At 41.7% G+C, this 25,504-nt stretch overlaps 1 protein-coding gene across 1 annotated transcript in view; it reads right to left on the bottom strand.

The window, feature by feature from the left end:
* The window catches only part of SIDT1 (SID1 transmembrane family member 1), a 92,871-nt gene that overhangs the window by 20,531 nt on the left and 46,836 nt on the right, over positions 1-25,504 (bottom strand). The window contains exons 8-14 of the mRNA XM_040621248.1: positions 24,398-24,469; positions 23,885-23,978; positions 14,261-14,304; positions 3,755-3,826; positions 2,303-2,448; positions 1,344-1,417; positions 265-331 (exon numbers count right to left, since the gene is read on the bottom strand). Of these exons, the coding sequence (XP_040477182.1) occupies positions 265-331; positions 1,344-1,417; positions 2,303-2,448; positions 3,755-3,826; positions 14,261-14,304; positions 23,885-23,978; positions 24,398-24,469 (569 nt within the window). The remainder of the gene's footprint in view (positions 1-264; positions 332-1,343; positions 1,418-2,302; positions 2,449-3,754; positions 3,827-14,260; positions 14,305-23,884; positions 23,979-24,397; positions 24,470-25,504) is intronic.

Below are 25,504 nucleotides of genomic sequence, written 5' to 3'. Positions count from 1 at the left end.
CAGCTGCAGGAGCTTAAGGTAATAAGTTCGAATTGGGTGACAAAACGATACAAGAGGTCCCAAGCCCTTCTGTGATGAAACAATTGGGAACTAGATATAAAGGTCCATCAAAGATGAAGCAAAGGACAAGTCCATTTGGAACTGAAATGGGAAATTAATACTTGGACTGAGCTCAAGTGATATGTACCTTTCTCTGTAAGTCATAGCAAAGATCTCTCCCTGCGGTACGAAAGCTGGGCTTCTGGGGTTCTGGGCAGCACTTACTGTCTGGTAGGTGATGACCAGCTGGATCACAGGAAGTGCATAAAACACGGCGATGGTGATGATGTTCCTACGCCGGCAGAAAGAAATTAGCAATGAAATCTTTGCTCAATTTTTTAAAAAAAGAATCCTTCCAACCCATAACTCCCTAGTTAACTTGTAAAAGTAACTAGAAACTGATGATAGAGTTCCTGTCTCTCCAGCGTTCCACTACTACAATCACTGGTAAAACTATAAATAATACTTGCTTCTGCTTTACCCAAATTAGGGATGAGGGTCTATTTCTTTAGACTGTTGTCTGATTAAAAGTATTCCGAGTGTAAGTAATGGGAGATGGCTCACATGAAGGGATGTGGCTCTCTAAGATACCTCTTAGCTCCAAAATGATGGTCCCACTGTGAAGTTCCATGGGGCCCCCACTGCTCCTTGCTTCCCTTGAATATCTGTACCCGAGTGAAAGGGCGTCCTTCCAGAGAAAAGAATGGAAGGGCTGTCACAGCATCAGTTTGGGGTTTCTGAGCGTGGGTGGGGGAGTATGTGTGTGGGGGTGTCTCCTGCCAGGCAGCTTAGCCTCTCGGTTTGGAGAGAAGCTGCATCTAGGTGTTTGACCACCACAGGTCTATTTGTCACTGGCTGGGGTACCATCTCCTTTCAGGGCGGTTTCCAGCTACTCTGAGATGCTGTAGATCTCCAGTCCCTGAAATCACTGGCTCTTCAAAGAGCCAGGCCGGGTGAGAAGACGGAATACATATTAAGAACATAAAGGCTCCAGTTTGGCGTGTCTCATGGAAGGTAGTAACATGTTATTGCTACGTGGTCTTTCTGGAAATGGAGTTGGTGTGCTCCCTAAGCATATGGGATTCTACCATCATTCTCATTTTTACTTTGTATGTATTTAGTTTAGGGCTGGTTGCCTTTCATAGTTTATTTTTGTTTTTCTTATAGAATGTGGCATGAATTCTTGAAACATCTATGCCTTTGCCTCATTAAACAGAAACTGGCACCGTAAGGGACTGTGGCTTTCACTCAGAAAACTTTCATTTTACTTAAGGGAACTGTGGTCCTAGTAGTCATCCACTCACCAAAAATAAATCTTGTATTTTTTGCTGACAATTCTCCGGTCCTTCCTGGACAGATCTGACAGGTAAAGGAACATCTAGGATACCAAATAAAAAGAGAATGCAAAACCGTATTTGGCTTTTTTTTTGCAGAAGAGACAAAGGGGAACTTTACAAAATTTCAATCCAATCCCTTGCTAGGGATTAAAATTATTTAATAAAACTTTTCTTTCACTTTTCCCCCCACAATACCTCAATAAAAATCCTAGTATTTTTTCTGGAATCGTAAGAATCGGCTGATGCGGAAAACCTATTGGGAGTCTCAAATGCTTCCGGTATCTCAGGAACTGGTTTTCAGTTTTCAGAGATGCCCACTGTGTGGTTCTCGAATGATAGGATCGAAACTGGACAATCTACTTTCATTTCCCTTACTGACTACAACACAGTAGGATAAATATATGCCAGAAAGAAGTGAGCTTTGCTCCTGAAGGATGATATGTGCAGAACCAGGGAGTTTTCGCAGGTATACCCCTCCCTGAATCTTTTCTTCCATCTGCTGGATCCCTTCTTCCCTTATGGTCCTCAGTCAGTCACTTCAGACCTTGAGTGTTGCTGTTCTTGTTGTTGTTGTTTAAAGTTTCATTTATTTAAGTAATCTCTACACCCAACATGGGGCTTGAACTTACAACCCAGAGAACAAGAGTCGCATGCTCTTCCTGCTGAGCCGGCCAGGCGCCCCCAGACCCTGAGGACCCTGAGTAACTGCTCTGTTCTGCTTCACGTTCTCACTTTCTTCCTCCAGGAGGAAATGCTAATTAGCAGAGTATTGCTTTTAGTCTGTAGTCATGTTTTATCTCAAAAGCCCTCAGGGAAGTTTGGTTTCCCTTGAAAGGAAAAAAAATAAGGGAAACTGAGGTCTGCTGAAGGTGTATTTGACTGTTGAACTTTCTGCCCTTGCCCAGAGTTTGGCCAGCCAGGAGTACCTTGGTCCGGATGACGTTCTTATCACTCTCGATGTCTGGCATGGTGTCGAAGTCACTCTCCTCCACGGAGCTGTCTGTGTCTGACTGGCATGTCTGCCCACCATCGGAGGAGGACATCTGCCTGCCAGGACTGGAGCTGGACTCCTCTGAAACAGAGAAAACTCATCTGCCTTCCAGAGCTAGGAAGGACCCGTACAGCCCATTCCTCTCTGCAAAAAAGCACTGTGCTGACTCATTCTTGAAAATGTTGTGTTGGTAAAAATGAACTCATTACCCACAACACATGTTCTTTCTCTCAAGTCCCCCTCAATGGACTTCTGATTTTCCTCTTCTCCTATGTTTTATATTTAAATTGCCTATTTCTAGGGCTAAATACATATTAAGAACATAAAGGCATCTGCTCTGTTAAAGTATTTGGATGCAAAAAATAAGATTATGCTTATACGTCATGTTTCATATTTTATAATATGAACATAAATACATAAACATACACATGCACAGTTATGTATAGCGCCTACCACGTATCCGTGTAAGCACACACATATCCAGCAGCTATACATCGCTCGTGGATAAAGTCTTTGTACACCGAAACCCCCCACATGCCGTATCTATGATTACATCATGAGAACAACACACTCGGGAGGAAGAATCCTCGTGTTCTTGCGAATGTTTCCCAGAGCAGATGGGAATTTGTGCGGCTTGATGAGCACATGAGCTGAGCCTACCTTCCGCTTTATTTCTTCTGTTCAGAGAGTTTAAAAAAAAAAAAAAAACCACCACCACAACAAAACCCTGTTCTTGCAGAGCAGGAAATAAGTAGCCTGCATGAAATCCACATGCTTCTCAAAGGTACAGCACACCCGAGCAGGAATAAGGACTCCCAGCCCCTTTGCCCTGACATTTTAAGCGAACCATTCATAGACCCACAGGAATTCTGTCTCTTTCAGGCCACGCAATGAACACTGGGCGGTTGCCATGTGAGTGACTAGGTTCGATTATGAAGTTAGCCAGCATGAACGATTGTCAGGCTACGGCCATGTTCACCTGCAGCACAGCCTTAGTCTTCCGATCGCCCTTACTCCACTGAAACCTGAGAATGAAACAGCTGGTCAATTGATGTCGGACTCCCTGACATTGACTCTGACACATTGTTCACACCCCGAACTCAGGCTGGGTATGAAAACATCCCCACTGGGACCTTGGGAGTCAATGGCAACCACCATAGGGAATGCTGCTCACGTGTGACTGGCACAGAAGAACAGAACTGGAGAGGGTTCGAGCTGGAAGGAGCCTTCCAGATCACCCAACCGAATCATCTTATAAAGGAAAGACAATCCTACATGATGACTGCCTTGCCCATCTCACAGTCAGTAGTGGCTGAAGGGCCCTTTGTATCCTAGTCTCTGGAGAATTAGGAAATACTTCAATGAATGGACTCATTGTAGGAAATACCTATTGCCCCGTAATTGCTTCCTTCAGGGGTGCTGGCAGCAATGGGATGTGACACCGCCATATTTCCAGAGCCTGTTGGAAAGAAACGCAGAGGACAACACTTTATGTCCAGTTGCCAACACAAAACAACACAACTCTAAGTAGTTTGAATCATCAGGCCACAACATTTTAAACTTGATTTTCTTTTTACTCTAATACAAGACTCACTAAAGGTGACCTGTAGGCCAAATCTAGCCAGCCACCTGTTTTTGCGCGGCCCTTGAAGTAAGAATGGTTTTAAAATTTTTAAATGGTTGAAGAAAGAAATCACAAGAAGATTTCATGACAGGTAAAAATTATATGAAGTTCAAATTTCAGTATTCATATATAAGGTTCTATCGAAACACAGCCACGGTCATTTGGGTACGACTATGGCTGCCTTTCACTATAGCGGCAGAGTTGAGACGTTGGGACAGAGACATCTAACCTATTTGCTCTTCGGCACTTTACAGAGAAAAAAATCTTCCGGTTCCTGCCTGAAGGGATTGCAGAATCACTAGAACAAAGGAGCTCAGGCCGTGAAATCACTTTGAGGCAGGCCGCCACTGAACAGAAACGTAGAAATAAACTCCTCTGATCAAAGCACTGTAATTTGGAGGTTTTAAAAATAGCATTTAGCAGTCCCCTGACTCTCTGTAGGATGAGCCCAGATAGGGAGAAAATACTGCACTCCTTGGAGCAATGAATGATGACAACCGAGCTAAGGATATGGAAGAATATGAGATATTTTGAGAGAGATTTCTGGATCCGTTGCCAAATGTTTGTTGGCAGGGAGAGAAAAATAGGATAAGATAATGTTCCTTAAACTTTTCCACTGAGGTACTCCTTGTGGGAGCCCAGGGAGTGAACTCATCCTTGAGTCTGGTGGTGTCCTCTGGAGCCAGGCCACCACAAGTACCAGAGAGAAATAGCTCCCCACCGTCTCCTTGGTTATCAGGCAAGATGTTACTCATTGAGTTTATCCCCCTCTGAGGATGAGGCCGAGCTGAACAAGGAGAGGAGAAGCCACGAACAAGCAGCGATGGAGGCCATTTCTCTGACTCTGACTTAACGCCGCAATGTTTCCAGGAGCCACAAGCCTCTTTGGAGATGCAGGAGAATATTCCTTCACCGGCTCCTTCTCTTTGTCAAGGATCTGGGATATTGTCAGGCTGGTGGAAGTTCAATATCGTATCTCTCTTCTGAGGTGAAGTTGCTTGTATCACATTACAGGCAAAAAAATCTGTGAACTGGTCAGTCTCGGATACTGTTGCAGGGAAATAAATTCCCAGTGAAGACACATAACAGGATATTCTATAATATCCTCGCTGTAAATATATCTCCATTTCTTCACAGAAAATGCACTTTGTTATAGCTTACATTCATGCTCTGGTACGTAACACATGTAATGGAACCAAAAGCCTCCAACAGGTCATTTGTCACAGCCAACTCTCTTCCCCCAGCTCTTAAACTTCATTAAACATAAGACATAAAACATAACAAACAAAAAACATTAATGTAAAACATTAAAAACAAGCCAATTTGTAGGCTTTATCATGTTTTTTACTCTTCATGTGTCCATTCCTTCTCTTCATGAAGAAAAATAATTAAATCCTGAGTTCAAAATATTTAGCCAGATGATGAAAGTTGACCTTAGAGACTCCATTTCCTTCCTCCTTCCTGAGCCAACTCTTGGCTCAGCTGGACAGCAAGGCCTTTGGCTAACACAGCGCTCCCCGTGGGCAAGGTTGTTTCCAGGCCCTCAGAATGCAGACTGTCCGTAGGCCTGGGGATTCCTTGATCTATTTCTCATCACTTCAAGAAAGTAGATGTTCCTTGGCCATTCTTGGGCTCACCCGTAAATATGTAACATGGTGTCAACACCCTTGATGCTTTTCATCCAACTTCAAGGCAAACGAGCAGGTTATTTTCAGACTCTTTTAAGTGTGGGATACTAAGTTTTTTTGTGCACAATAGCAGCATCATGTGGAGATGTTGTGTACAATTTGGCTCCTTGACCTGGGACAGATTTGGCCATAGTTACAGCACAGAGCTTTGCTGCTGCTTCTGCTGCTGCGACTACTGACTATAACGAGTCCCACTTACTATTCCCACCACCACTAGTACTGCTGCTAACTCATGCTCCCTCGCTATTACTGCTGCTGCTACTACTACTACTGGCTAGTGTTTACTGAACACTTACTGTATGTCAGACACCCTTTTAAGATCTTTATAAGAATTTACTCTTTTAATTTTTCAACAGCCCTATGAGGTGGGTACTATGATCACCATTTTAAAATAACAAAAGGGAGGCATTTGAGAAATCAAGTAATTTGCCCAGAGTCCCTCAGATAGTGGGTGGAGAGTGGTTCATTGTATTAGTTTCAGTTAAAACTTAGCTGCTTCTTCTTTTTGGTGGGGAGAGAGAGTGTGTATGTGTGAGTGTGAGCAGGGGGAGGGTCAGAGGGAGAGGGGAAGGGAGAATCTTAAGCAGGCTCCACGCCCAGCATGGAGCCCAACTCAGGGTTGGATCTCAAGACCCTGAGATCATGACCTGAGCCGAAACCAAGAGTCAGGTGTTTAACCGACTGAGCCACCCAGGCGTCCAAAAACTTATCTTCTTCTTTTTTTGAAAAGATTTTATGTATTTATTTGAGAGAGAGAGAGAGAGAGCATGAGTGGGGGGTGGGGGGGAGGGGGCAGAGAGAGAGGGAGAAGCAGACTCCCCGCTGAGGAGAGAGCCCAACGCAGGGCTCAATCCCAGGACCCTGGGATCATGACCTGAGCCGAAAGCAGACACTTAACCGACTGACCACCCAGGGCTCCCAAATCTTATCTTCTTAGTTGAAAAATAATACAGGGATTTTCCTTCAAAATGTGAATATCTGGCAGCAAGGGTGTTACTTTCACGGAGTGTCCGAGAATATCTTTCAAAAGAGACAAGGAGTTTGAGGCTTATTTGCATCGCACTATAGCAAGCTGATACTTGAAAGAAGTATGTAAGCACAACATTTGCTCTTAGGTTGTCTGCTGCCGCTTGCCGGTGACGCTCTCCTGGGTCATGTCGGTATCTCGTTCTGTCGAATTCAGCAGGGAGTCTCACAGAAACCATGGTGATGGGCTCATCCCAGGTGATGCGGTCCTGTACCTTTCCCTCAGTGTCTTCCACATTTTTCTCTTTCCAAGCTTAAGCTCCCTCTTTTTAAAAATTTCTGTTCAGGGTTCCTGGGTGGCTCGATTGGTTGGGCAACTGCCTTCGGCTCAGGTCATGATCCCAGGGTCCTGGGATCAAGTCCTGCATCGGGCTCCCTGCTCAGTGGGGAGCATCTCCCTCTGCCACTTCCCCAGCTTGTGCTCTTCTGCTCTCTCTGTCAAATAAATAAATAAAATCTTTTAAAAAAATTTCTGTTCAAGTGTAATTAAATACAGCGTTATACTAGTTCCAGGCGTACAACCTGATTCAACAATTCTGTACATCACCCAGTGCTGATCATAAGTGTACTCTTAATCTCCTTCAGCTATTTCCCCCGTCAGCCCACCTACCTCCCCCTGGCAACCACCAGTTTATTTTCTGTACTTAAAAGCCTGTTTTTTTAATTCATCTTTTTTTCTTTGTTCATTTGTTTTGTTTCTTAAATTCCACATATAAGTTAAATCACATATTTGTCTTTCTCTGACTGACTTATTTCACTTAGCATGATACCCTCTAGATCCATCCATGTTGTTGCAAATGGCAAGATTTCATTCTTTTTTAGGGCTGAGTAGTGTTTTTTAAAAAGACTTATTTATTTATTTTAGAGAGAGCGAGCGTGTGGGGTGGGGGAGGGACAGAGGGAGAGAGAGAGAATCCCAAAGAGACTCCCCACTGAGCACAGAGCCCGATGCAGGGGTCAATCTCACCACCCCAAGGTCATGACCTGAGCCGAAATCAATAAAGGACTGAGCCACCCAGGTGCCCCTGAGTAATATTCTATTACACACACACACACACACACACACACACACACACACACACCACATCTTCTTTATCCATTCATCTACCTATAGACACTGGGGCTGCTTCCATAATTTGGTTAGTATAAATAATACTGCAAGAAACATAGGGTATATATATCTTTTTGAATTAGTGTTTTCATTTTCTTTGGGAAAATACTCAGTAGAAATTACTGGATTATATGGTAATTCTATTTTTCAATTTTTGAGGAACATCCATATTTTTTTCCATAACAACTGCACCAATTTGCATTCCCATCAATAGTGCATGAGGGTTCCTTTTTCTCCACATCCTCACCTTTTTTGATTTTAGCCATTCTGACAGGTATGAGGTGATATCTCATCGTGATTTTGATTTGTATTTCCCTGATGATGAGTGATGCTGAGCATCTTTTCATGTGTCTGTTGGCCATCTGTATGTCTTCTTTGGAAATATGTCTGTTCATGTTTTCTACCTATTTTTAAATTGGATTATTCATGTGGGCGGTTTTTATTTTTTATTTTATTTTATTTTTTGGTGTTGAGTTACATAGGTTCTTTATATATTTTGGATATAATCCCTTATTGGATAAATCATTTACAAATACCTTCTCCCATTCAGTAAGTTGTCTTTTTGTTTTGTTGATGGTTTCCTTTGGTGTGCAGAAACTTTTTATTTTGCTGTAGTCCCAAGAGTTCATTTTTGTTTTCCCTTGCCCGAGGAGACATATCTCTAATGTTGCTGAGGCTGATGTCAAAGAGATTACTGCTTATGTTTTCTTCTAGAAATTTTATGCTTTTAGGTCTCACATTTAGGTTTTTAATTCGAGTTTATATTTGTGTATGGTGTAAGACAGTGGTCCAGTTTCATTCTTTCGCATGTAGCTGTCCAGTTTTCCCAGCACCATTTGTTGCAGAGACTGCCTTTTTCCCATTGCATATTCTTGCCCCCATTGCTGTAGGTTAATTGACCATAAAAGTGCGGGTTTATTTCTGGGCTTTCTATCCTGTTCCACTGATTTGTGTGTCTGTTTGTGCCAGTACCATATCGTTTTGATCTCTACAGCTTTGTAGCATATCTTGAAATCTGGGATTGTGTTACTTCCAGTTTTGTTCATTCTTTTCAGGTTTGCTTTGGCTATGAGGGGTCTCTTTGGTTCCCTACGAGTTTCAGGATTATTTGTTCGAGTTCTGTGAAAAATTGCTGTATTTCGATAGGGATTAAATCTGTGGACTTAAGCTCCCTCTTTTTAGCCATTAACCTATGTCCTTTTATAAAGGTGTCATTTAAAAATATTAAATGTGTGAATAACAAGTGAAGAATGACACTAAAATCATAAAACCCAGAATTTTGGGCATTTTGGTCTAATTGAGCAGCCCTCTGCTATGAGGAGTAAAGTGTGCATAGGAAAATGCTAGAGTTTGGTTGTGGTAGGAGGTTGACATGATTTGTGGGAAGCAATGTTTTTGTGGGTGTCAACAAAGGGGAAAAAGACCACAAAAGCTAAAACCGAAGCAAGTGAGCAAAAACAATCACTGTTTCGTTAGGTGAAGCTTCATGAAAAAGCAAAAGCCAGCTGTGTGGGTCTGTTCAGACTTGGATGTGTCACTGACTCTCCGCTCAGCTCTGGCAACACCCGTGCTTCTGTGACGGGCAAGAGCATCAAGATTTTCACGGGCGATACAACTGCCTGCACGTAAAGATGCTTTAACTCTGTGGACTTCTGTCGGCACGGCTGAAATAGGAGATTGGCCAACACTGGATAACTGTATTCTATTAATTTTTCTAACGTCTAAGGCCTTCACTGAATGCAAAAAAACAAAGCATTATCTACCAAACTTCAAATACACCTGATGCTCCCAGAAGGGGAGTTATATTTATCTTTAACTCTATATGGTATTTAGAAAGAATTAAACACAAAATACCAGTTTATAGGACAGACCAAGATGTTCTGGCTGGGAAGAAGTAAACATAGAACGTTGTGAATGAGCTCATCTTAATGAAGAAACTCGTTCTGGCATCTTTTTTTCTGAGCACGAACCCATTGCCATCTGTTTACTTTACTAACGTTGAATAAGCTATGCTCACATGCTGGCTTTTTATGTTAAGTCCTCGGTGTGGGGAGAAAAACTTCATTTTGAGCATGTTTGGAACTTCCAGAGATTTCGTATTTATAATCGTCCTGCCTTCTTCTGTCTCTGGACTCAGGAGGTTGGAAGCTGCAGAGGGAGTCAGAAATGATGCGAACTCATTGCCGAGAAGTTTCAGTTCTATGCCAATAGGCTACCTAGCCCCAAAGTTTCAAAAGCTGGGAAGAGAGTTCTAGTCCAAAATGGCGACATAGGAAGACCCTGAACTCCCCTCCTCCACGGACACACCGAATCGACACCTATTTATAGAGCAATTCCTCCTGGAGAGCTGAGGGCTGACAGAGCAGCTACTGCACAACTAAAGACAGACCAGCTAGAAAAACAAAGACATGCTAACGAAGGACCCTGCAGGAACTGCAGTGGGAGGGATGGTTCTGAGGGACCATGAGAAGGTTTGTCTGCCTTGGGGCACAGACAGAAGCCATGGTTTAAAAGGGCAACCAGAATAGAAAAGTTCCAGCCTTACAACTCCACCAACGCTGGGAGAGTACTGGAACCCTCTCTGCTGGGAGGAGCTGGCAAGGGCCTCGGTTCACTGACCCCTCCACCCGGCCAGCGCACAGGGGAGCAGGGTCCTCGGGGGGCAGAGCTGGCCGGCCTCCTCAGCGCACAGTAGTTTTAGAGCTTCTCTCTTCAGAAAGGTAAATAAACTTTAAATATAAACAGGGACGCCTGGGTGGCTCAGTCAGTTAAGCATCTGCCTTCAGCCGGGGTCATGATCCCGAGTCCCACGTCAGGCTCCCTGCTCAGTGGGGACCCTGCTTCTCCCTCTGCCTGCCGCTCCCCCTGCTTATGCCCTCTCTGTCTGACAAATAAATAAAATCTTTATATATATATATAAAGATTTTAAGGATTTTATTTGTATATATATGTAATATATATATAAATAATATACACAAAGCCTTTCTACTCTATTAAAATTTGCCACCAATGTTAAGCTTACCTATTAAAGAGAATGTTTGTGAGGAAAAAAAAAAGATAGGCATCCCAAGTCCCCAGTGACAGGTTGGGTAAAAATCTCCTCTGTTTTGGCATTCTTTTTAACCTATCAATACTCCATGACCACACTCCCAGATTTCAGCATGGAGAAGAAGAAATACAAGTCATGCCCACCTGGTCACTTTCTCATTACCCCACCCCACTGCCATCTTCCTCCTACCATTCCACTGGGCTGAGTGAAGGGGGCTTCGTCTCTCTCGCAAGACTTCTCCCTGCCTCATCTTCTTGTTGTGGTAGCATTTGACCTCTCCCTTTCAGAGGTCTAGGTCCACACTGATTTGGGCGGACACCATGCCAAGTCTAATGGGATCCTCCTTCCCTTTCAGACACTTCTCCTAGCATTTTTTCTGGCTCCCAGCCCCCAGGATATTCCCTGTAGCTCTGAGCTCTGCAGAACTTCCTGTAGCCCCCACAGTCACGCAGATTCTGGCCCTTGGGAAAGAAAGACATTTCCGTATCCTTGCTCCTCGACAAAGGTTCCTCCCCTGAATGTCTCCTCTTAGCTCTTGGACAGGTAGTGGCCTCACTTGCCTCTGTCTCTTGCTCCAGGCTGGTTTCTCAATGCTCCATCTGACGTGCTGAAAAGAGTTGCTAACTGGCCCTTTCCTAGGGTAGAGTGTATCTTCTCTGCTCTTCAGCACGCAGGTCTCGTCTCACTTGCTGCCTTGTGCTGTCTTTCCGGTAGAGCCTGTCTGCATAACAACGGCTCCTTATTTCTCCCTATTTCAAAGTCCTTTGTGGGGAACAATCCTATTCCCTACTTCTGACTAAGCTGGGATTTTGTTCAGGTATCCTCATCTGGCAGTCTGTGTGTTTAAGTCAGATATTCTCAACTGGGGGGTAGAGGTGGGGGGCGCCATTTTGCCCCCAAGAGGACATTTGGCAATGTCTGGAGACATTTTTAGTTGTCACGGGGATGGAGTGTACTACTGGCTCCTAGTAGGTAGAGATGAAGAATGCAGTTAAACATCCTACAGTGTATGGGCCAGCCCCTAACAACTAAGAATTATCTGGCCTGTAATGTCAATAATGTCGAGTTTGAGAAACAGGTCTTAGAGGAAGATGATCTCATCCTAGTTCTGTAAGTAGGCTTAACTGATCTGTAGGTAAATCTATTCCTTTGCAGTGACTGATTTAACACTAAGTAAATGATCCACTCTATACCAGTGAAATACGAGAAGTTACCGGGTGCTTCTGAAAAAGTCCTTCCTTTTGGATACTGGCAGGTGAAGGTGTCAACCTAATTCACCTCACCACCAGCACTGGAAGTAAAGCAGAGTCAAGGGAACGGCAGGGAAAAGGACCAGGGCCACCAGACTCAGTCAACCCTGAAGCCTAACCTTCTGCTCAACTAGCAAGGAGAGGAGCCTCTGTATTGTTTAAGCATGTTTTGAGCTCTGTTTTGTTGTTATTTGCAGCCATGTGAATCCTAACTGATGCATCTTTACTCTTTCTTCCTCCCTCCCTATATTCTTCCCTTCTTCCATCCCTCCCTCCCCCTCCCTCTTTCCCTCCCTCTTTCTTTTTTCCTTCCTTCCTTCCTTTTCTTTCCATTTCCTTTTCTTTTCTTTCTTTCTTCCTCTCTTTCTCTCTCTCTCTTTCTTTCTCTCTCTCCCTCCCTCTCCTCCCTCCCTTCCTCTTTCCTTCCTTCCTCTTTCTTTTCTTTTCTTTCTTTTCTTTTCTTTTCTTTTCTCTCTCTCTCTCTCTCTCTCTCTCTCTCTCTCTCTCATCATTCATTTATTTCTGCTTGCCATCTGAAGGATGCCTATAGCTCTTAGCTAATTTTCAGAGCCTTCTTGATCTTGGGCAATGAGCTGACTAAAGTCTCAGCTCTGTCCACTTACACTTCACTGTTCAGGAAACTCTTCTGAACACGGAAATTCCTTTAATTATCATTACAATAATAAAATGTCTTCACTCATACAGTAAAAATAACAGACCATCCTTTCACAGAGCACCAATGGGATCTGACTAATCAGGCATTCTAAGTTCAACTGAGACCTAAAATAAGAGCAAAACTTGGAGAGCACTAGAAGAAAAAGGATGAGATCCAGAGAGAAGACAAATTCATTTACACGTTTAATGAATACAAGGGCAAGTAGGACTTCGAATTTTAAAGACCCTATAGCAGGTGTCCTTTCATAGTCTTTCATATGGCTAGTTGAATGTTATCAAAACCAATTGTCTGGGTGCCTGGGAAAATAAATAATCTGACATTGAGGAAGACAAAAAACCAAAGGAAGGCAGGAGAAGTAGCCCTCCAGCAGAGGGAGAAATGTTCCTGCTGGGTGGGCAGGGGATCAGTTTGTGTCTTTCTAATATTCTGTGGGCTCATTTAAGTACAGAAAACACAGAACTAAACACCTGCTACCTGTGACTTAAAAGTCAAGTCTCACGTCCTCGTTCCTTTTCCAAAGAAGCGCGCTATGCCACAGGACTCGTGAGCACGGAGTAACTCACACTGATGCAGACTTCTCAAAAAGGAGGACATTTACAAAAGGCATAAACTTCCAGTTATAAGATAAATAAGTCCTGGTATAAAGTGCCCCTGGTGGCTGTAGTTAGTGCTACTATATTGTATATTTGAAAGTTCCTAACAGAGTAGATCTTAAAGGTTTTCATCACAAGAAAAAAAAATTATAACTATGTGTGGTGATGGATGTTAACTAGACTTACCGTGATGATGGTTTTGCAATATATACAAATATCAAATCATTGAGTTGTAACCTGAAACTTACACAGTGTTAGATGTCAATTATTTCTCAATTAAAAAAATGAGGATATTTACATTTTTTAAAGTTTTGATAAAAAGATCAGGTAATTGAATTCCTTTGTTCAAATTATCAGAGTGGAGGAAAGGGCATATTATGATGGTTGAATAATCAATTACTCTGGATTTCCCAAAGTTATTATACTCTTTATTATACTAATTAGTCTCAAATAATTCAGGTTTTTAGCTACTTGAATGAAAAAAACTTCTATCTCAATTTGGGAAAAGTGAACTTTGTATTAGAGTGACACAATAAATTCTTGTTCACTAGTCAGTTTTGGGACAATTTACACCCTATAAAAGATCAAACTTTAAAAAAAAAGATGAATGGCTGATAAATGGGCTATGAGTAACTGCAAGGGATACTCTGAGCAAAGATTCTTAGTATGAGCTGCATAGCTCAGTAATTATTAACTATGAAAACTGGTTTTCACCAGCTCTGCTTCCTCTAGAAAGACTGCAGATTAGATTACTCTGTGGATAGGAACCAAGGGAGGGTTTGGTAATTATGAAAGGCAGAGAGACAAAAGAAGTACCAAATGGAATGTTGCCCATACTCGATACCATTTGAATTTGAAACCAGGGGTTTTTCTTACCATCACTGGAACCGAAGCTTCTATCGGTGGGTTTTCTTTGAAACCTATAAATAAGCACACACAGGCCTCTAAGACAGTGAAAACCTCAGCGTTTTACATTTGTTCCCCACAGACTCTGTTGCATATTTGTCTGCTAGGATCTCTTAAAAATGAGCCTTTGCATGTGGAGAAACTGGAACTCTGATACCTTGCTGGCGGGTCTGTAGAATGGTGTAGCTACTTTGGAAAATTCTTCCGCAGTTCCCCAGAAAGTTAAACATAGACTTATCCAATTCCACTCCTACGCATATATCTATGTACATAATTTCATTAATTTATTTTCAGATTCCTTTATTTTCAGATAATTCACACACCATAACCATCCTTTAATGTGCACATTTCAATGAATTTTATTATGTTCGCAAAACTGTGCAACCATCACTATTATCTGTTTCCAAAACATTTTCATCACCCCCCCAATTAAAAACCTATTAGCAGTCACTCCCCAACACCCTCTCCTATACATTTCTGACAACCACAAATCTATTTTTTGTCTCTATAAATTTGCCAATTCTGGAAGTTTCCTATAGCCCTACTATCTGTGGTCTTTTTTGTCTGGCTTCATTCATTAAACATAAGGCTTTCAAGGTTCATCCATGTGGTAGCATGAATCAATATGTCAGTCTTTTATGATGGAATAATGTTCCTTCATAAGGATACACCATGCTTAATTTATTTGTTCACACTTGATGGACACTGGGTTGTTTCCATGTTTTGGCTAGCATGAATAACACTGCTATGAGCATTTGTATACAGGTTTTTCTGTGGATATATGTATTAAATTCTTTTGGGTATACTTAGGTACAGAAGTGCTGGGTATGAGGTAACTCTATGTATTTTTTTTTTCAAACTTTTCCACAGTAGCATTATACCAGGAACTATTTTACTTTCGTACTAGCATTGTATAAGGTTTCAATTTCTCCACATCTTTACCAACTCTTGCTGTTTTCCATTAAAAGAATATTATAGCCATCCTAGTGGATAAGGAGTGATATAGCTCATTGTTTTTTTGCTTTGCATTTCCCTGATGGCTGATGATGTTGAACATCTTTTCATATGCTTATTGGCCACTTGTATATCTTCTTTGGATAAATATCTATTCAAACCCTTTGCCCATCTTATTTATTTTTCTTTGTATCATTGGCTTATAGGAATTCTTCATATAGTGTGGATACTAGACTCTTAACAGATATATGAGTTGCAAACATTTTCTCCTGTTTTGTGTGCTGTATTTTCACTTCCTTGATAGGTCTTTTAAAAGTACAAAAGTTTCGGGGCACAGTTGGTTAAGTGCCTGACTCTTGGTTTCAGCTCAGGTCATGATCTCAGGATTGAGAGATGGAGCCCCATGTTGGGCTTCACACTCAGTGGGGAGTCTGTTTGAATTTCTTTCTCCTCCTTCCTCTGCCTCTCCTGCTTGTGCTCACTCTCTCTCTCTAAAATAAAATAAGTATATCTTAAAAAAAAAAAAAAAGCACGGGGACACCTGGGTGGCTCAGTCGGTTAAGCATCTGCCTTCAGTTCAGGTCATGATCTCAGGGTCCTGGGATCGAGCCCTGCATTGGACTCCCTACTCAGCGGGGAGTCTGCTTCTCCCTCTCCCTCTGCCACTCCCCCTGCTTGTGCTCTCTCTCTCTCAAATAAATAAATAAAATCTTTAAAAAATTTTTTATAAAAGCACAAAAGTTTTAATTTTGATGAAGTCTAACTTAGCTATTTTTTTTCTTTTGTTACTTGTGCTTCTGGTGTCCCATCTAAGAAACTATTGCCTACTCCAGGGTAACAAAAGATTTACACCTATGTTTTCTTCTAAGAGTTTTATAGATTTAGCTCTTATATTTAGATCTTTGATCTGAGTTAATTTTTTAAAAAGATTTTATTTTTTAAGTAATCTCTATACCCAGGGTGGGCCTTGAACTCATGACCCAGAGATTGAGTCACGTGCTCTTCTGATTGAGCCAGCCAGGCACCCCTTGAGTTAATATTTTCATAGAGTGTAAGGTAGGGGTAAAACCTTGTTCTTTTTCAGGTTGATACCCAGTTCTCTCAACAACATTTGTTGAAAAGAATATCCTTTCTCCATTGAATTGTCAATGGTACCCTTGACAAAAATAGGATCATAAGTGTAAAGGCTTATTTATGATCTCTCAATTCTATTCCATTGATTTATATGTCTTTCCATATGTCAGTGCCAGAGTTTTGATTATGTAGCTTTGTAGTAAGTTTTTTTTTTTTTAAGATTTTGTTTATTTATTCGACAGAGATAGAGACAGCCAGCGAGAGAGGGAACACAAGCAGGGGGAGTGGGAGAGGAAGAAGCAGACTCATAGCGGAGGAGCCTGATGTGGGGCTCGATTCCATAACGCCGGGATCATGCCCTGAGCCGAAGGCAGACGCTTAACCGCTGTGCCACCCAGGCGCCCCTGTAGTAAGTTTTGATGAGAGGAAGTGTGAGACCTCCAGTTTTGTTCTTTTTTTTTTTTTTGTCATTAGTATTTTACCTATTCTGGGTCCTTTGCATTTCCATATGAATTTTAGGATCAGTTTGTCCATTTCTGTAAGAAAGTCAGCTGGGACTTTGATAGGGACTGTTCTGAATCTGGAGATCAATTTGGGGAGTATTGCCCAATGTATTTTAGTGTCTGTTGCTGCTGTAACAAGTTACCACAAACTTAGTGGCTTAGAATGATACAAATTTATTATCTTACCGTTCTGGAGGTCAGAATTCCAAAATGTGTCTTATGCAGCTAAAATCAAGGTATCAAGCAGGGCTGTATTCCTTCTAGAGGCTCCCAGGGGACTACCCTTTTCCTTGCCTTGTCTAGCTCCTAAAGGCTGCCTGTATTCCTTGACTCATGGCCCTTCCTCTGCCTTCAAAGTGCCCTGCCCCAACCTCTGCTTCCATCATCACATCTCCTCCTTCTGCCTTTGACCCTCTTGCCTCCCTCTAACAAGGACCCTCGTGATTAGATACTTCCCGCATGGATAATCCAGAACAATCTCTATACTTTTATCACATCTGTAAAATCTCTTTTTGCCATGTAAAGTAACATGTTCACAGATTCTGGATAATAGGCTGTGGACATCTTCTGGGGGCCATTATTTTACTACACCATCTTAATAATATTCAGTCATCCAAACCATGAACATGGGCTATCTTTCCATTTTTTAGGTCCTCTTTAAGTTCTTTCAAGGATGTTTTGTCATTTTCAGTGTACAAATCTTATATTTAATTTGCTAAATTTATTCTTAAGTATTTTATTATTTAAAAAAAATTTTTTTAAAATTATGTTAGAGAGAAAGAACAAGCAGAATGGGGAGGGGCAGAGGGAGAGAGAGAATCCCCTTCCCCCCACGTGGGGCTCAATCCCAGGACCCTGAGATCATGACCTCAGCCAAAACCAAGAGTCAGACACTCAACTGACTGAGTCACCCTGGTGCCCCAAGTATTTTATTATTTTTGATACTATTGAAAATGGAATTGTTTTCTTAATTTTATGCTTGGATTGTTCATTGCTAGTGTATAGAAATACAATTGATTTTTGTATATTGATCTCGTATCCTGTAGTATCAATGAACTCAGTTTCTTTTTGGAGGTGATGAAAATTAAATAGTGGTAATGGTTGTTGCAACAGTGAATATACTAAAAAACCATTGAACTGTATACTTTAAAAGTGTGAATTTTATGATCTGTGAATTATGTCTCAGTAAAGCTATTACTAAAAAAAGCCAGGTATATCATTTGGGAATGTCTGTCAAACACTGAAATATGAATTACTGTCTTATGTCAAATGAGCCTCTCTTTTGGATGTGAGATTGGAGTCAGGGAGGAGGAAAGTTAGGTGCTAGATGGGCTTGTGTTTTGGTACATGCTCTTATTTACTTTCAGATGGCAAATCTAGAAGTTGCATACTCCAGATCCTGGCTTGTTTGGTGGAAGAACTTGTCTTCATACCTCTTTTGTTCCTATATACAGCAAACTCATCCCTGCCTCAGGGCCTTTGCTATTTTTCTCTGTCTGGGCCACTCTCTCCCCACATCCTCACATGGCTGGCTCTTTCTTGCTATTGCTATTAAAGTCTTGCTTCTGAGAGATCTTCCTTGCTGAACAAATCAAATCTAAAGTAGCTTCCCCAATTCAGTCATTCTCTGTCACACTACGGTGTTGTTGTTTTTTTCTCCTGTCACTAGCTGAAATTATTTGCTTTATTAATTGCTTGCTTGCTTATGAGTTTCTCCTTTGTACAGGAGATCTAGAGCAGGGATCTAGACTGTCTTGTTCACCACTGCATCCCTAAACTCTGGGACAAAACCAGGCACATAGGAAATGATAACTAAATATTTGTTGAATGAACAAAGCATATTATTAAGGAGAGTAATTACAATTTGGCCCAACTGGTCTAGCTGGCAAATGAGGCTCTGGCAAAGTCTCTTTTTTTCAAAAAAAAATTAAGTTTAAAATTTGAATTCCAGTATAGTTAATGTACAATGTTATATTAATTCCAGGTGTACAATATAGTGATTCAACAATTCTATACATCACCCAATGCTCATCATGGTACGTGCGCTCTTTAATACCCTTCACCTGTTTCACCCATCCCCCCCCACCCACCTTCCCTCTGGTAACCCTGTTTGTTCTCTATAGTTAAGAGTCTGTTTCTTGGTTTGTCTGTCTTTCTGCCCACCCCCTCCCTTGCTCATTGTTTTGTTTCTTAGATTCCACACACGAGTGAATTCTTACGGTCTTTCTCTGACTGATTTATTTCACTAAGCATAATACTCTTTAATTAATGCTATTGTACTTTGTGGGTAAATACCCAGTGGTGCAATTACTGGATCGTAGGGCAGTTCTATTTTTAACTTCTTGAGGAAACTCCATACTGTTTTCCACAGTGGCTGCACCAGTTTGCATTCCCACCAACAGTGCATGGGGGTTCTTTTTCTCCACATCTTTGCCAACGCTTGTTGAAGTCCCTTTTTAAAACAATCCTAGTGATATTAACTGGCAAGCAATTATATGGGCTCATAAAGATGATGTATTTGTACTAACAGGCTGTACCCACATTCGCCGTCGGTTTGGGAGCTGACAAAATTCTTCAGCAGAGGAGTTAAATGATTTAGAAAGCTAGGTGAAGGCAGGCAGTATCCCGTGAGCAAAGGAGAAAATAGTAAATGAGAACTATGCCAGATTGATTACAAAATGGCTACACCCCCTCTTGTATTCAGCTCCTTAAATCAAAAGGTGGGGTCTGTCTCTTCACCTCTTGAATCTAGACTGGCCTCCTGACTTGTTTTGACTAAGAGGAAGGAGAAGTGATATCATGCCACTGCTGAACCTACGTCTTAAGGAGGCCTTGCACCTTCTGCTATCTCTCTTGGAGAGACAAGCAACCAGGGCCAGGCTGCTGGAATTTGCGAGACCAAGCGCAGCTGAGGCTGGTCTAGAAGAGCCCGCTCCTAGCTGACCTGCCAGGTGACTGCACTCTGACCGCACCCAACCGAGATCGCTGAGCCCAGTCTGGATTAGCGGCAGTATCTGGCTGACCCGGAGATTTGTAAGTAAACTTAAATATTTACTGCTGTATGCCATTGGAGTTTTTATGGTTGATTTTCAGGCAGCATTATTGTGGCCGTAAATAACCAATACAAGAATCAAGGGAAGGATGGCTACTCTCAGGATCGTGCAGTTTGAACTCAGTCTCTGGCAGGGTGTTTGGGAGAAGTGAGTAAGAGACCATGCACCCGGTGTTCGGCCCAGAGTCTGCACATTTATTGGAGTGGCTCCTTAAATACTCATTGAATGGATTGTGGCTGGGAATGGGATGGGAATGGAGTTTAGGTTCAAGTCAGTACAGCTAATACTTTGGATTCTCAGCTCCCTAAGCGCAGGGGCCTTGTCTCTTATCCGTGTTTCATCCTGATTTCATAGCACGTACTGCAAACCCCAGATGTATTAGTAATAAAGTACAGGGAACTCACCAAGCAAATGGCATTATGCTCCACGACTAGCTTCATTTGTTATTTCTGCTCAGTTCAATGAGGGAAGAGGTCTGTTAGAATTTTCCCTCAGTCTGTCCTCTTATTAAGAATGCCAAACAGTTCTTATGTCTCCAGATTTCTATTTTCAGTTTCTCTATATTTGGAAAGAATCTATGCTTGTGCAATTGACTGTAGCAAAATAATCTGGCAGCCAGAGGTTTCAACAGAGCTTTATAGCACAACTTTCAAAAACTGTGCTTGCTTCTATAGGCTGAATGACAACTCTAGGGAGATTGATACCCAGCTCTTAATTTTTTGTCTGTTTGTATGTTGATTATGCATGCTAGTTAACTAAAGAGGTAAAGTCCTATTTTCTAAAATTTAAATTATCAGGAGTAGAGACAGTCTTCCTAAGAGCGGCAGAAGAGATGAACTTCTTCCGTGATCTTGGAGCTCATCTGAGTCAAAATTGACAGCTTTTTTGCATCCTTTTCCAGTCGCATCCATGCTGGGGTGCCAGACTTTTGGTTTGGCCTCCCTGATCAGGACTGCCCTCCCTCACCTGCCCTGACCACTCCAGACCCATCTTGACCAGCCTGCTTAAGAGGTAAGGCTCTGGGGGCGCCTGGGTGGCACAGCGGTTAAGCGCCTGCCTTCAGCTCAGGGCGTGATCCTGGCATTATGGGATAGAGCCCCACATCAGGCTCCTCCGCTATGAGCCTGCTTCTTCCTCTCCCACTCCCCCTGCTTGTGTTCCCTCTCTTGCTGGCTGTCTCTATCTCTGTCAAATAAATAAATAAAATCTTTAAAAAAAAAAAAAAAAAAAAAAAAAAAAAAAAAAAAAAAAAAAGAGGTAAGGCTCTGGAGCCAGGCTGCCTGGAAATCCAGACAAATCCCAGCTTCCTCGTTTGCTGGCTATGAATTTTTGGTCAAACTCCTTCACATCTCATGCCTCAATTTCCTTAACCATCAAGTGGTGATAATACCAGTCTTCACTGTAGGGCGTTAGATGAGATAATTTGCTCAGAGGGCTCAGCATGGTGCCTATAAATGTCAAGCATTATGATCTAATAAATTAAGTGGGCTGATAATCAGTTAATGTATATACTTTCCAGATATATTTGCCTATACACTGGATTTTTTTTAACTTTTATTAGAAAATGACTCCAAATGTACAGAGAAGTTGTAAAAATAAGATAAAATAGGGGCGCCTGGGTGGCACAGCGGTTAAGCGTCTGCCTTCGGCTCAGGGCGTGATCCCGGCGTTCTGGGATCAAGCCCCACATCAGGCTCCTCCGCTATGAGCCTGCTTCTTCCTCTCCCACTCCCCCTGCTTGTGTTCCCTCTCTCACTGGCTGTCTCTATCTCTGTCGAATAAATAAATAAAATCTTTAAAAAAAAAAAGATAAAATATAAAACAGCCATATACCCTTTACTTAGATTCACTTATTGTTAGTTAACATATATATACATATACACACATAAAAATATATATATATAATTTTTTGAACCATTTGAAAGTTAGTTGCTTATGTCATGAACTGTTATTCCTAAGTATTTCCATTCTTTTAAAGCAAGCTCTATGCCCAACACGGGGCTCAAACTTACGACCCTGAGATCGAGAGTCACATGCTCTACTGACTGAGCCAGCCAGGCGCCCTAAATACTTCCAAAGAATAAAGATATTGTAATATTCTCTTACCTAACCACAGTATCGTCAAATTCAGCAAACTTAACATCAATACGATACTCTCACCTAATCTGTCTGTATTACAATTTTGTTAACTGATCCAATAATGTCCCTTGTAGTGTATTCTTCTTCTAGCAAACGATCCAATCTGAGACCAGGTTGCCCATATCTCTTTCGTTTCCTTCAATCTGGACCATTTCTATGGCCTTCCTTTGTCTTTGAAGATGTATTCTAATAGAATGTTTGTCATTTGAGTTAGTTCAATTTTTCCTCCTGATTGTATTCAAAATACGCATCTCTAGCTGGAATATTGCATACGTGGTGCTATCTCCTCACGGTGTCCCACGGGGAGGCACACAGGGTCCATCTTCCCCTCGCTCACGTTAGTTTTGATCGCCCAGCCAATCCTAGTCTGAGTTTCCATTGTACTGTTGCTGTTTCCCTTACAACTAGGAAGCAAATCATGAGGATGTACTTTATGGCAGTGCAATAGTACCTTGATTCTCATCAGATTTCCCTCTTAGTTTAGTATCCACTGATGATTCTTAATCTATGCAAAATGATGATCTTCCAACTCCAGCACTCCTTCCATATTTTCCAGTCAGCTTTTGGCATTCTGATGGGGGCAAGAGTCCTTCCTTACACTGTCAGCATTTGCTAAGGGCTCCCTTCCCTAATGTGTATCTGTTTTAGTGACTTTGGATTTGTATCTGGAGGTAGTTAGGTCCTTCCACCCTCCTTCCCTCCCTCCTTCCCTTTCCTTCCTTCCTTCCTTCCTTCCTTCCTTCCTTCCTTCCTTCCTTCCTTCTTTCCATCCTTCCTTCCTTTTCCTTTCTTCCTTCCTTTTCCTTCCTTCCTTAACTTGGTTTCACAAATTTCTATTTTTCTCATGGGTTTATAAATTTATTATTCTTAATTATTTTGATGCTCAAATTGTGCCAGATAGAGCCAGTGGTAGTCCCAGGATTTTAAAATTCAGTTTCTCAACTGAAAATGTAAAGGTCACAAAGGGAGTTATTTTTTGAATCAGAGATAGGCCTGTATCACCGGGACAGCTGTGTTGTTGTGGTAGCCGTGAAGTTTTTCCTACGGATGCTGTGAACTTGCCCAGTGGTCTGAAAACTGTGCTGAAAACTCTGCTTGTTTTCTTTACATGTTCAAGACGGGAAAGAACATTTGTTTATTGTAGGCCTTCTGCCATTCTTTTGTAGTTGTTTCACAGAGACCACGACAAAGTACGGAATTCTCAGGTTTGGGCCTGCTCAGAGATGCAAGGAGAAACTGGGACCCTTTTTATTATGGGCTCCAAACGCTTGGGAAGGGAAATTGCCTTAGTCAAATTACAGTACAAACATCGCCTTTTTTTCTCTTAAGGGACCTTTTACTGGAAAATTGATGCTACAGGAGTAACAGAGCAGATGGTAATTCAGTATCAAAGCACATCACTCCTGCTATTTATTATACCTCAAGATTTATTTCCGGCATTAATTTATTTGTTGATGGAATATTTGAAGCTACTAATGGAATATTTAATATGTTTCTCCATATTAGGAAGAACTCATCATTTCCTATATTTCACAGGATTTACAGGATTTTCTGGTCCAAAAAAATACCCACGCTGTCCTTCTGTTGAGGTTTTTATTAACTATGAAAAGAACTAACACTCTATCAGCTCTTATTCTGTGTAGGACGCTGACGTAAACACTGCAGTTATACAATTCTAGGAAGGAAAGCATGATCTCATTTTGATGAGTAGGAAACTGAAGCTCAGAGAGGTTAAGGAACTAGCCCAAGGTCACACAGTTGGTGGTTGAGGTAGAGCTGCATCCGGTCAATATGGCTCTAAAGCCTAATGCTCTAATCCCTATGCAGAGACAGGCAAAGGGGGTTAACATGTCTTGATACCCTTGACCTACCTGATATAATGAACAAACGCAATAAGCAGGCATCCCAAGTAGAAGGAGAAGAAGATGAGGGAACTGAGAAGGATGGATTTCACATAAACAGATCCTGATGGAAGAGAAACAACTTTGGTCAGGGTCTCCTCAGGAGAAAAGAGGACCATGTTTGGGACAGGACAATTTCAAGGGCCCATCTCCATCACACCCATTCTGAAATCCAAATATATTTCCATTCAAAGCAGCAAAGCTGCTGGAGGTTACCCAGACATTATCCACAAATAGTCACCTTTCACAGTCACGAGTTCCCAGTGGAAGCTAGGAAGGGACTTCCTGTATACAACTTAACAACTGAGTTCCCTCTCTTTTTGGAGAGATTTAGCAAAATGCTTTGATTCTCTCTTCTGTCTCTAAGGTAAATATCAGTTTTCTTATGATGTTTCTCTGGAAGGATGACATTAGCATTGATGTATATGATAGACTTCCTGACATAGGAATCTTTCTCCATAGAATCCTAGAGCCAACACCGACCTTTAATGGAAGGAACAATGGTCACTTTAAGGTTCTTTGTTCGTTGTAGATTCCAGGTTTGGTTCTCCTTTTCTGGTAAAAAAAAAAAAGAAAAAGAAAAAAAAAAGAAGTCACAATAGATCAGATACTTGGTTCGTGGACTCTCATCTGAACAACTGTTCAAAAACTGTCTGCAATTAGCTCTGGTTGTTGAATTTTCTTGTAGCAAGAACTAGAGGAAAATCTAACCCCCAAAGCTGCAAACCATCTAACACCCCTTTGGGCTAAACCTTTGATCTGGCCTTTGCTTGGGTGCATTTTGGTAGTATTGAAGCAGTGAGACTGCAGCCCCCCTTCTTGAGTGAAGAAGTCTCGACTCATCCTCCGCTATCCATGTGGCTCAGCGTGCTACAGACATCTGAAGAAAACAGCTACAAAAATAAAAGCTGTCTCGTCTTTTGGTTTGCATTATTCCAGCCAGTGAAAATTTGTTTTTTGTTGTATAGTCATAAAAGGACTTGTAGTTTACCAAGGAACAATGGACACTGGCAAAACTCTAGACTATATAATTAAGAGATCAAAGAATACATAAACAGAGATTTCACCTACATGGCAAGAGAATCATGTTATATTCAACAGTAAACACCCTCTGTGTTGATCACATGTGGCTCTTCAGCTGCTGGGGGTCTGTGTTTTCGATCAACAGCCTATTCCATTCCCACAGTAGTTCCTAGGTAGTTACCCATAACCATTTGTACTATGCCTAAGGGCTCACACAATCCCTGTCATTGGCATAAATTGTCCCACTTTGCTTTCTTACCATCTTGCCAGGTATAATTTTGGCAACTGAAACGGAGAGCTCTGAATTTTCCCTGTACATCCTTGTGGAAGTGATGACTACTGATAAATGCAATGGCTCATTACTGCTGGCTACCAAACCGATCTTAGAAAGCAGACCTTGACGTGCTGCATAAAATCATTAGTTCATAACAGCAAATATTTGTTGAGTGAAAGGCCGCCTGAGTGAATATACCTCACGTGGTCTGAGGGAGCAGAAGACTTTGAAAAGATGTGGTGCACAAAGTGACATTTGTAGTATCAACGATAGATTTAGATTGAGAATTTTCT

The sequence above is a fragment of the Ursus maritimus genome, unplaced genomic scaffold (assembly GCF_017311325.1).
Source record: "Ursus maritimus isolate PB19 unplaced genomic scaffold, ASM1731132v1 scaffold_4, whole genome shotgun sequence".
In the NCBI taxonomy this organism is placed as follows: Eukaryota; Metazoa; Chordata; class Mammalia; order Carnivora; family Ursidae; genus Ursus; species Ursus maritimus.
This window is presented reverse-complemented; position numbering and strand designations above follow the sequence as displayed.